We start from the raw sequence: 13,159 nt of genomic DNA, 5'->3' as shown, positions 1-13,159 counted from the left end.
TTCTGGGAGGAGGCTTTGTAGTATCCGAAGCAGAACATTCAGATTCAGTAAAAGTTTTGTTCCATACAGTATTAATCTTGTGAACTCTAAAGCTTCCTCCTTCCATTATGTATTCAAGATATTTATATATATTTATATGCAAGGGTGTAGGTGTATGTGTATGCTGTATACAACATGTTTATGTGTTTGTTATGTATGTGTACACTTTTGAGAAAAGGCAACAGAATTTCATTTTTAATGTGGGCCAGTGTACCCACAGTAAAGAAATGACAATAAAGGTTATCTTATCTTATAATGATTTGAAGAAGGCATTTGGATGTTTTCAAAAAGCAGTCTAAGTATTCTTTTGTCCCACTTTAAACAAACAACAAAATGCAAGCAAGGAATTCAAACTTATACAGTTATAGTAATTGTCTGCGTCAAGAGTATGGCAGAACATATTATTCCACAATAATGGTGTGGGCTGGAGATAAAGTTTAAGGCTTTATTTTTGGCGTTCATTCCACTGAGTCACTTTATTTCTGATATAAATTATAGTTGTTTAAAAACCAACAGCAGTATCAGTAATCTGAGTCAGTAAGCTCAGCTCCAAAGGATAGAAGGAAATAAAAATGACTTCATACAAGTTTCATTTTCAGAATATCTGAAACAGAATGAAAATATGAATCGGATATATATATATATATGTATGTATGTATGTGTGTGTGTGTGTGTGTGTGTGTGTGTGTGTGTGTGTGTTGTTGTTGTTGTTAGTTGCGAAGTCGTGTCCGACCCATCGCGACCCTATGGACAATGTTCCTCCAGGCTTTCCTGTCCTCTACCATCTTCTGGAGTCCATTTAAGCTCACACCTACTGCTTCAGTAACTCCATCCAGCCACCTCATTCTCTGTCGTCCCCTTCTTCTATTGCCCTCAATCTTTCCAAGCATTAGGCTCTTCTCCAGTGAGTCCTTCCTCCTCATTAGGTGGCCAAAGTATTTGAGTTTTAACTTCAGGATCTGGCCTTCTAAAGAGCAGTCAGGGTTGATCTCCTCTAGAACTGACCGGTTTGATCGCCTTGCAGTCCAAGGGACTCGCAGGAGTCTTCTCCAGCACCAGAGTTCAAAGGCCTCAATTCTTTTGCGCTCAGCCTTTCTTATGGTCCAACTTTCACTGCCATACATTGCAACTGGGAAGACCATAGCCTTGACTATACGCACCTTTGTTGACAGGGTGATGTCTCTGCTTTTTAGTGTGCTGTCTAGATTTGCCATGGCTTTCCTCCCGAGGAGCAAGCGTCTTTTAATTTCTTGACTACAGTCCCCATCTGCAGTGATCTTGGAGCCCAGGAAAATAAAATCTGTCACTACCTCCATTTCTTCCCCATCTATTTGCCAGGAATTGAGAGGGCCGGATGCCATGATCTTGGTTTTCTTAATGTTTAGTTTCAACCCAACTTTTGCACTCTCCTTCTTCACTCGCAACAAGAGACTCTTCAGTTCCTCTTCACTTTCTGCCATTAGAGTGGTATCATCTGCGTATCTTAGGTTGTTGATATTTCTTCCAGCAATCTTAATTCCAACTTTTGATTCATCTAGCCCTGCCTTTCTCATGATGTGCTCTGCATATAAGTTAAATAGGCAAGGCGACAGTATACAGCCTTGCCGGACTCCTTTCCCAATTTTGAACCAATCAGTGGTTCCGTGTCCAGTTCTCACTGTTGCTTCTTGGCCCGCATATAGGTTTCTCAAGAGACAAATAAGATGTTCTGGTACTCCCATCTCTTTAAGAACTTGCCACAGTTTGTTATGATCCACACAATCAAAGGCTTTAGCATAGTCAATGAAGCAGAAGTAGATGTTTTTCTGGAACTCTCTAGCTTTCTCCATGATCCAGCGTATGTTGGCAATTTGATCTCTAGTTCCTCTGCCTCTTCGAAATCCTGCCTGTACTTCTGGTAGTTCTCGATCCACATATTGCTGAAGTCTAGCTTGTAGGATTTTAAGCATAACTTTACTAGCATGAGAAATGAGTGCAATGGTGCGATAGTTTGAACATTCTTTGGCACTGCCTTTCTTTGGAATTGGAATGTAAACTGATCTTTTCCAATCCTGTGGCCACTGTTGAGTTTTCCAAATTTGCTGACAAATTGAGTGTAGCACTTTTACTGCATCGTCTTTTAAGATTTTGAATAGCTCAGCTGGAATACTGTCACCTCCACTAGCTTTGTTGTTGCTCAGCTTTTCTAAGGCCCACTTCACTTCACATTCTAGGATGTCTGGCTCGAGGTCAGTGACCACCTCATTGTGATTATCAGGGGCGTTAAGCTCATTCTTGTATAGTTCTTCTGTGTAATTTTGCCATCTCTTCTTAATCTCTTCTGCCTCTGTTAGGTCCCTGCCATTTTGGTCCTTTATCATGCCCATTTTTGCATTGAACGTTCCCTTCATCTCTCCAATTTTCTTGTAAAGATCTCTGGTCCTCCCTATTCTATTGTTTTCTTCTATTTCTTTGCACTGTTCATTTAAGAAGGCATTCTTATCTCTTCTAGCTATTCTCTGGAATTCTGCATTCAATTGGGCGTATCTTTCTTTTTCTCCCTTGCCTTTCGCTTCCCTCCTTTCCTCAGCTATTTGCAAAGCTTCCTCAGACAGCCATTTTGCTTTCTTGCATTTCTTTTTCTTTGGGATGGTTTTGGTTGCTACCTCTTGTACAATGTTGCGAACCTCTGTCCATAGTTCTTCAGGCACCCTGTCTATCAGATCTAATTCCTTAAATCTATTTGTCACCTCTACTGTATATTCAACAGGGATATGATTTAATTCATACCTGACTGGCCTAGTGCTTTTCCCTACTTTCTTCAGTTTAAGCCTAAACTTTGCAACAAGAAGCTCATGGTCTGAGCCACAGTCAGCTCCTGGTCTTGTTTTTACTGACTGTATAGAGCTTCTCCATCTTTGGCTGCAGAGCATATAGTCAATCTGATTTCTGTGTTGACCGTCTGGTGATGTCCATGTGTAGAGCCGTCTCTTGGGTTGTTGGAAAAGAGTGTTTGCTATGACCATCGTATTCTCTTGACAAAATTCTATCAGCCTGTGCCCTGCTTCATTTTGTACTCCAAGGCCAAACTTGCCTGTTATTCCAGTTATCTTTTGGCTTCCTACTTTAGCATTCCAATCCCCCATGATGATAAGGACATCATTTTTTGGTGTTAGTTCTATAAGGTGCTGTAGGGCTTCATAGAACCGGTCAATTTCATCCTCTTCAGCACCGGTGGTTGGGGCATAGACTTGGACTACTGTGATATTGAATGGTTTGCCTTGGATTCGAACTGAGATCATTCTGTCATTTTGAGGATTGTATCCCAGTATTGCTTTTCCTACTCTTTTATTGACTATGAAGGCTACTCCATTTCTTCTGAGGGATTCTTGCCCGCAGTAGTATACCTGATGGTCATCTGAATTAAATTCACCCATTCCTGTCCATTTTAGTTCGCTGATACCTAAGATGTCAATGTTCAGTCTTGTCATCTCTTGTTTGACCACGTCCAGCTTGCCTTGATTCATGGATCTTACATTCCAGGTTCCTATGGAGAAAAAATCTTTACAGCATCGGACTTTCCTTTCACCACCAGACATATCCACAGCTGAGCGTCCTTTCGGCTTTGGCCCAGTCGCTTCATTCTTTCTGGCGCTACTAGTACTAGCCCTCTGCTCTTCCTCAGTAGCATATTGGACGCCTTCCGACCTGAGGGGCTCATCTTCCAGCGTCATATCGTTTTGCCTTTTGGTACTGTCCATAGGGTTTTCATGGCAAAGATACTGGAGTGGGTTGCCATTTCCTTCTCCAGTGGATCACGTTTTGTCAGAACTCTCTGCTATGACCTGTCCGTCTTGGGTGGCCCTGCACGGCATAGCTCATAGCTTCATTGAATTACGCAAGCCCCTTCGCCACGACAAGGCAGTAATCCATGAAGGGGGTGTGTGTGTGTATGTGTATGTATATGTATATGTATATGTATATGTATATGTATATGTATATGTATATGTATATCTTGAGTGTTTTTTTGATACACCTGTTGGCCCAAATATGGGAAGAAGAAATCTTTATATATATATTTCAAACTTGTGAAATGTATTTTTCTTTCTCTACAGGTAGAAGTGATTAAAAAGGCCTACCAGCAAGGTGAGGTTGAATTTGAAGATGGAGAAAATGGTGAAGATCTTGCTGCATCTCCTAGAAATGTGGGGCATAATATTTACATATTAGCCCATCAGGTAAATTTGTATTTATACCTGACTCATACCAGTAGTAGTAGAATCATGCACTGCAGGAATTCATTTCAGGAGTGACAATATGAGCCTTGTTGGATTAAGATATAATAACTCATTGAAAAGTTTATTTTATTGGCACAAGACATTTGCACTGATTTTTCACTGCCTGCAATAAACACACTGATAACTAGGAGACATAGCTGCTATATTTGTCTATTGTGTAAAACACAATGTAGGTAAGTGGGTTCTTATTTCCTCCAAATTATAATAGGGGAGCTGACATTCCTGGGATATTCTAAGGAAATTTTGAATTTTTATGTGTTTATTGTCAGGTGTGAAGAATCAGGACCACACATTAACTTCTACTTAAGCTGATTTATTGCTCATGTCTATACACCAAGAATCTGGTCAACTAACGGTCAGCACTAAATTGGCGTTAGATAAGAGGAGTTGAACTTAGACTACTTCTCGGAATGTAATGATTCTAGGCTGATTCCTCTCTTGACTCTGCCCCCAGATTTTGCTTCTCCTTCTCCTACACTTACTTCATTACAATCTTTGTATACTAGCTCAGTCATCAGTGAAATCATATAAACTTCACAAAATTCAAAACGCATTCCACAATTCTCAAGGACCTAAACCATAAATATATAATAAATAGTGGAAAAATTAATCATTCATAAGCTGCTAAGATCCAAATCCAGGTAAAATAAAAACACTTTTTCTGGTTTCCTAAAGGCAGAATCTGTGGGACCATCACAGCCTCTGGGAACAACCTGTTCCATAATGGTGAGCCAGCCACTGAGAAGACTCTTCCTTGTGTCTCAACCTTTTGAACACTCAGTGGGAAGAAATCCAAAGCATTGGATTTAAATGCACCAGCTAATTTTATTTAGAAGAGACAGTCCTGTAAGGAAAGAACCAAGCCAAATACATGTTGGTTTTTCTAACCTGATGCTTTTCAAATGTATTATATTTCCATTATTTTCAGTTGGTATAATAGAAGCAGCAATCCAAAAGCAATATGATGAGGGGCCAAAAGCAATAGACTGAGAAAGGTTGCTTTACACCTATAAGGTAGAAAGTTCTGAATCAAAATAGTTTACCAGCTTGCAAGTTGTCACTTTTGGCTCTTTTTATTTATTTATTTATCTATTTAGTAAATTTATATACTGCCCATCTCACTGTCCCGAATGCCTAGTCATCATATGCATGTCCTAATAACTAATTAATACTGACACAAACAGTGAAAGTAATTTGACAAAATAAAAATGCATTTTTGACTACCAGTTGTTCATGCTTGCCTGAAACCTGCTGTTGCCCATTTTAGTTATGCTCTTGGTGCAAATTAGCTTGTCTTTCTTAAACTAAGTGCTTTGTCAGTATGTGCTGAAACATATTTGTTGTTAGGCATTCTAAGAGCATAAAATTTCACTGATTCTCCATCCTTAGGTCTGTCCCAAGCTGATACACTTCATATAACAAACATACTACACTCCAAATAAAAGAGAAACAACCTTACATTGCAGTGAACAAGGACATGCATTCAATTTTGCAGCTACTCAGATTGTTGGACGAGCAGGCATAAAACTAGCCTGGAAAATGGGCCCCTCATCAGTCAACAGGAGTGTTAATTTACCACCAGCTTATCAAGTACTTAGGAAGCGAAGGCTTGTCAGCACAATGAAACAAGAGCCAATGACTTAATAGCCAGCCATCAACACCCCAATCAACATCTAAAAAGCCACATACAACAGGCATTATATAAATATCACACACAGAATAGCCCAAAGCACACATTCTGTTAGAGACAAGTTCCCTGAAGAGGGACTTCAGCACAAGTCCAAAAGCTTGGAAGACTAAACCTCTAGTGCCAGTGACCAACCCAGATTGAAAAGAGAACCATTTTGAAAATGGTTGCTTTAGTATTATTCATAAACAACAGAAAGGATTGTTGACTAGTGGTTTTTTTGGAAAGTAAGAGTTGTACTTTTTGAGTGGTCTTTCTCACACTGAGCTTGCCAACTTTAAACAAGGTTCCGACAAAGACAGGAGAGAGGAGTCCTTTCATTTTCTCTAGGTTTGGTTGTTTGCTTGCAGGTGTTTCATTACCTGACTAGGTAACATAATAATAATAATAAGTTGGAAGGGACCTTGGAGGTCATCTAGTCCAATCCCCTGCTCAGGCAGGAAACCCTATACCATTTCAGGCAAATGGCTGTCCAGTCTCTTCTTAAAAAATTCCAGTGTTGGAGCATTCACCGCTTCTGGAGGCAGGTTGTTCCACTGGTTAATTGTTCTGTCAGGAAGTTTCTCCTTAGTTCTAGGTTGCTTCTCTCCTTGACTAGTTTCCATCCGTTGCTTCTTGTCCTGCTTTCAGGTGCTTTGGAGAATAGCTTGACTCCCTCTTCTTTGTGGGAGTGAGTATGGGGTATTCCCTGTTTACATACAGCAGCTTTACAATAGTATTGTATTATTATTATTATTATTATTATTATTATTATTATTATTATTATTAATAATAATAATAATAATAATAATAATAATAATAATAATAATAATAATAATAATAATAATAATAGAGTTGGAAGGGACCTTGGAGATCTTCTAATCCAACCCCCTACTCAGGCAGGAAACGCTATACCATTTCAGACATTGATGTTCTACTGGTGATTTAACATTGGTTTTAATCTGACCAAGTCAATATCTGATTTGATTTGAAGTCAGCTGTTTCTCTATTTTGCTATTGAGTCTTTCAATAGTTTTGAGTTTTTGCTTTGTTTTATTTTTTTTAAGTAGGAAACATGGGCAAGCTTTCTGTTCTTCATAATTGTTCATTTCTTTTAGCTTGCTCGCCACAACAAAGAATTGCAGAATATGTTGAAGCCTGGAGGCCAAATAGATGGAGATGAAGCTTTGGAATTCTATGCCAAGCATACAGCTCAAATTGAGGTAAATACCTCAGATTATATTAATCTTAAATGAAACTGTACAAAGAAAAGTAACAATTTGGTGTAGATCTTATGTAATCTAGTAAAATAAAAATTTAATTCTACTATATGTCTTGAATGTCTAGTTACAAAAAAATCCCCTCAATATTTAATGAATGTCAGTCCTTCCAAATATGAATGTACTTCACTTTTCTTTTTTCTTTCTTTTTTTAAAGGCTAACACCTTAAAATGTGTTTTGATTGGGCTATTGTAGATTTTTTTTATTTTGGAAGTAAACAAACTGAAAGTGTACTCCAGGAAATGTCTTGGGTTAAGAATGAAGGGACTTCTTACAGTGGAAATGAAGTGGTATCAAGAAAGGCAATGGACTGGCACTAGAGGTTTTCTTTTTTCTTTCTTTTTTTTAAAGGCTAACACCTTAAAATGTGTTTTGATTGGGCTATTGTAGATTTTTTTTATTTTGGAAGTAAACAAACTGAAAGTGTACTCCAGGAAATATCTTGGGTTAAGAATGAAGGGACTTCTTACAGTGGAAATGAAGTGGTATCAAGAAAGGCAATGGAACGGCTCTTAAGAAGCACTTTGTTTCCTTCAGTAGACAGAGCTACTGAGGTGTACAGTATAGACTCTACGTACAAAATGTCCACTCCAGAGGAAAAAACGTGTATTAAAAAGCTTCTGTATTAGCCATTACTTTTTTCTATGGTTTCTCAGGTTCCTGAAAGTCATGCTTCACATATGAAAGTTGTTTCTCAAGCAATATTACAAAATACCTCAAACTCTTAAATCACACAGATCTGTCATATTGTCCCAGTCAAATAAGGTAAAAGATAAAGGTAAAGGTTCCCCTGCACATGCGTGCTAGTCGTTTCCAACTCTAGGGGCCGGTGCTCATCTCCGTTTCAAATCCGAAGAGCCAGCGCTTGTCTGAGGACGTCTCCGTGGTCATGTGGCTAGCATGACTAGACTCCAAAGGCTCACGGAATGCTGTTACCTTCCCACCGTAGTGGTCCCTATTTTTCTACTTGCATTTTTAGGTGCTTTCAAACTGCTAGGTTGGTAGAAGCTGGGACGAGTAATAGGCGCTCACTCTGTTACGCGGCACTCGGGATTCGACCCGCCAAACTGCCGACCATCTGATCGACAAGCTCAGCGTCCTAACCCACTGAGCCACTGCATGAATTCTCCCCCCCCCGCCATTCACTGTTTTTATGAAATAAAAATAACTAGCTCTTTGAGGAAATGTACATGTTTAAATTTTCACAGAATCATCTTCTTATATTTTTATTAATGGAAATCAGTTTAAATCAGTTTAAAAATAGGAAGAAGTGATTATATTGATTTGATTTGATATAGGTACTGCCTGATTCCAAAGTGACTTTTATGGCCACTTTGGATGGAAGTGACCAGTGCAGATTTATTTGTTTTTTTATGACTTTTTTTGTATACCAAATCATTTCAATTAGAACAAAAAGAGGTAAGTACATACGGAGGTAGATAGATAGGGAGGAAAGGAAGGAAGGAAGGAAGGAAGGAAGGAAGGAAGGAAGGAAGGAAGGAAGGAAGGAAGGAAGGAAGGAAGGAAGGAAGGAAGGAAGGAAGGAAGGAAGGAAGGAAAATTATCCATCTACCCAAGTAATACTTGGTAAACAACTGAAATAATATATTTTTGTAACAATTCTGATGAGGAAATAATCTCCTTTTTCTAAGTGACTTGAAATGTGAAAAAAAAATGCTGGCAAAAGAACTAACAGTGTTAACAGGAATGCAAATCAGCAAGTATTTTTTTAAAAAATACCAAGAGTTCCAGGAAGTTTTGCATACTGAGAAATAATATAATTTCGTTGTGACCACACACCATGCAAATTAACCCTTTAAACTCTTCATGTAGATAGTTAGATCGGATCGCACTATGGAGCAAATAGTCTTCCCTGTGCCCAGCATATGTGAGTTCCTCACCAAAGAATCTAAACTCCGTGTGTACTACACTACAGAAAGGGATGAGCAAGGCAGCAAAATAAATGACTTCTTTATGAGATCTGAGGACCTTTTTAATGAAATGAACTGGCAAAAAAAGCTAAGGGGTAAGTTTGGACTGGGGACACAAAAGGTTATTTTTTTTTGATACTGTATAATAATTCCTGATTTGAGATTGCAAACTTTTTTTCTTGAAAGAAAAAGAATATTAGACTTTCATGGCTTTTTGTTTTTTTCTTTCTTCTTTTTCCTTTTTTCCTTTTTCTCCTCCTTTACTATTTTCCGTACAGAGCTCCTGCTTTCAGGTTTCCAGAAGCGCTTTGCTTAAACACTGCTTCAGCCTGTTGCTATTTATTCCCATTATATCCCCAATTAATGTTTTAAACATGTAATTCAAGGAAGCAGCTAAATGATTCCAACCCCTTCCAGTCGTGTCTGACTCTAGGGCACAGTACTTATCTCCATTTCTTGGCCAAGGGAGCCAGTATTTTCTGTGGCCATGTGGCCAATATGGCTATGCACCAGAGGTGCACAAAACACTCTGACCTTCCCACCGAAGTGGTACCTATTAATCTACTTGCATTTGTATGCTTTCCTGCTAGGCTGCATTCTTTCCTACTAGGTTGGCAGTGTTCTGTACCAGCCTGCTATAAAACAAAATCAATGGGGGAAGTTGGATTCATTTAAGAACCACATGATTCACTTAACAACCGGGGTAATTCAGTTAACCCTACTAAAAAAAGTTCATAAAATTGGCCGTCCCTTAACATCCACCTTGCTTAGTAACAGTTGTTCTCATTTCAATTGTAGTCATAAGTCGAGGACAATCTACAGTTCTTGATTTGGGCTTAGGGAAAAACTATTCCCACAACATCAAATACTGCTTCCACTTCAAGAGACATTTTCTTTATTATCTGGATAAATTTTTTGGGGGGGTTTAAGCTTTAGAGCTGTTCTGTACCAGCCTGCTACCGGCAGGGACAAACCCTTTTACAAGAAGGCAAGAGGCTGGAACTAAGCCTGCCAAATTTATGGATACAAAAGCAAACAGAACAAGACACGAACCATGAAATAGGAGCTATTCAAGCGGTTGCCTTCAGCAAACCAGCCCTCCCACGCATTCCCCTTTTATACAGTTCAGGGCGTGGCTTCTCTCTGCCTCCTTCCGAGGTGCCCCATTGCCTTCCTCTGTTTACTCCTGATTGACTGCCTCCTGCGTCGGGCGTCCTTGAACAGGGCCAGCTGTGGGTCATCTTCATCCACGCTGTCAGGCTCACACAGCTGGGTCTCCGTCATGACCAGGTGGGAGGGGCCTGGCTGAGGGCTCTCATCAGCAAGCTCTCCAACCCCCTCAGCAAGCTCTTCAACACCCCCTCCTCCTCTGAGTCGTCCGACCCAACTGCCGAACCCACAGGCTGACCCTGAATCACAACAGGCAGGAGCTGGGGCACGGAACGGGAGCTCACCCCATTTCACGGCACTCAGATCTCGAACCAGGGCTGTCAGCTCAGTTCCAAGATCCTTATGCAGGTTGCAACCTTATAGCTAAATTATACTACTAACCTCTGGCAGTTTTAGTTTCATTTATGTTAGTCTTTATTGTAAACTAATTCTGCTGGGATTAAAAAAAAGCCAAATGATTTTATCATGGCATAAGGTTTCTTGAACTAGATACGCTAACTCATTTCATTGGACTTATCCCTAGTGCTGGGAGAAACAGTGTCTTATATTTATCCTGCTTTCTAAATCTACATCTCCCAGCTTTCAAAGCTATTGTCAGCACATGTGGGAAGGTGGAATAAATGTTGTTGTTGTTATTATTATTTTTGTTGTGGAGGTAGATAGCCATCAATGCCAGTAGATGACTGTCCCCCAATCCTGCTTATCTAACCAAGTTACTTCTAAGATGGAACTATACCAGCCTTTCATTTTTTTGGCATCCTTCAGATACATGGGAAGTGCAACTCCCAGACTCAATCATATTAGACTGAACTTTGAGAGCTGTAATCCCAATACATATCTGAGTTGCCCAGAGTTCAGTTTTAAGATGGGTCATTATGTAAATAAATAAAATAAATGTTTGGGAAGACATCCTCTAGTGAAAAATAAATAAAGGAAGTACACAAAGAAGGTAGAAGACCAACAACTCCTGTCACATAATGGGGGTGAGCAATATTTCCATAGGTAGGGGGCCGCTTCCATAATATTTCCATAAGCAGGAAGTTGAAGACCTCCAAGGTCCCTTCTGCTGGTTTTAAGGGGGGGGGGAAAGAAGGGTATTATAAGTTTTATGAGAGGTGACAAAATGTTCTGGTCTACTTTCAATTACTTGGTCTTATAGTCAAGGGTTTTTCTCTTTTTTTGTCTTTTTGGTTTGATTTTGGCATTTTTTGAGTTATTACGTTACAGATTTTAATATGTTATTCTTCCAGCATTTTGTGTCTGTATGCTTGCCCCTCAATTGTATAATCCAGAAGCGTCCACAAAGGGGATCAAGGGGGGGATAAATGGCAAAACCAGCACTGCACTCTTGTGACTCAAGTACAACCCTTTTGTTCTTGCATCATCACACTGCATGTGTGAAAAATAGTGGTGGAGCAGATTGTGCAACACTGTTTTTGTCACCTTGATTGAAGCATCTTCCCCTGTGGATCCTAATCTGGAAAGTTTGTGTAATGTGATTTGATGAAATAAAATCAAAAATCAAATATTTAAGGTTAAATTATATCCTGCAACATTCAATTTCAATCTGAAATTAAAGTTTCAGTATTATAGACTTGTACATGGGTATTTTAAATCCATGATTTCTGTTCTCGTGGTATTTACAAGCTTAAATTGTTATATAAAAGCTAGTTCATGTTTTCTTTTTTTAAACAAAACCCTTCACATGTACTTTTGAACTTTGCCAAGAGTAGTTAAAGAGAATTAAATCAAATAATAAAGATTACTCTTGTGGTTATAGTGTGTCATTCTAGGAAAAGTGACAATATATATTTGTTTCTAAAATTTATTCCTTGTTAAAAGATACCTTTGAATCCATCAAACATTTTTTTCCTGATTTTTGCAGCTCAACATATCTTATATTGGTGTTCTCGCAACATGTCCTTCTGGAGCAGTATTTCATTCAACCTTGCAGTCCTTATGAATCTACTGGTAGCATTTTTCTATCCATTTAAAGGAATCAAAGGAGGTACCAATATTTCAAATATCTGAATTTAATAGTTACACCACAGAGATTGGGGCAGAAGGAGAAGTAAATGAATAGTATAATTTTGGTAGCAGTTTTAGTGATGGCGATGCTAAGCAATTCAACATTTCCTAAGTGATGAGAAACCTAAAGAAAAAGTATTGAGAGTCTAATTCAGTGGTGGGCAGCTATGGCCCTTTTACAACCTGTGGAGTTCAACCTCCAGACTTGAGTTGAGCTGAGTTGAGTTGAGCTGAGTTGAAGTCCACAGGTCGTAAAGTATTTTATTCTGGTTTTGGAAATTGAACTTTTCTGATGTCTGTCTTATTTACAAATATGTGCAAATACGCAAACAGAGAATAATTAATACACATCCCTTAAAGAAGGCATGACAACAGCTAAACATTTTTAGATGTCAAAGAAGTTGAGTGAGAACCAGTATAATTAAAATCAGTGATGTCCCTTTTCATATTACTGCTAGTTTTATCTGGATGTGCCCTCCAAATTCTCTCTAAATTCTTTTGGATTATATATTCCAAAACAGAAAATAAAATTCTGACCATCAGGGAATAATGAATATTACTTTGCCAAATCACCTATTAAATTATCGTTTATGCTAATCAATACCACCAAAAATCATTATACTCTTAAGTGTTTGCTATGAAGAAGATTGGAAGATATGAATTATTGGATGAACCTGAATGAACAATCAGTTATAATTGGACATACCAGAGAAATAACATTTGCCATTAAGACATTTCAAAATCAATTCACAAATCTTACTTTGTAG

At 38.7% G+C, this 13,159-nt stretch overlaps 1 protein-coding gene across 1 annotated transcript in view; it reads left to right on the top strand.

Moving 5' to 3' along the window:
- The window catches only part of ITPR1 (inositol 1,4,5-trisphosphate receptor type 1), a 201,613-nt gene that overhangs the window by 150,273 nt on the left and 38,181 nt on the right, over nucleotides 1–13,159 (top strand). Inside the window, exons 45-48 of the mRNA XM_081318646.1 lie at nucleotides 4,134–4,256; nucleotides 7,101–7,205; nucleotides 9,097–9,289; nucleotides 12,250–12,372. Of these exons, the coding sequence (XP_081174772.1) occupies nucleotides 4,134–4,256; nucleotides 7,101–7,205; nucleotides 9,097–9,289; nucleotides 12,250–12,372 (544 nt within the window). The remainder of the gene's footprint in view (nucleotides 1–4,133; nucleotides 4,257–7,100; nucleotides 7,206–9,096; nucleotides 9,290–12,249; nucleotides 12,373–13,159) is intronic.

Source organism: Vipera berus (assembly GCF_964194415.1).
Source record: "Vipera berus genome assembly, chromosome: 2".
Taxonomy (NCBI): Eukaryota; Metazoa; Chordata; class Lepidosauria; order Squamata; family Viperidae; genus Vipera; species Vipera berus.
The sequence above is the reverse complement of the archived record's forward strand: the minus strand, read 5'-3'. Positions and strand labels throughout refer to the sequence as shown.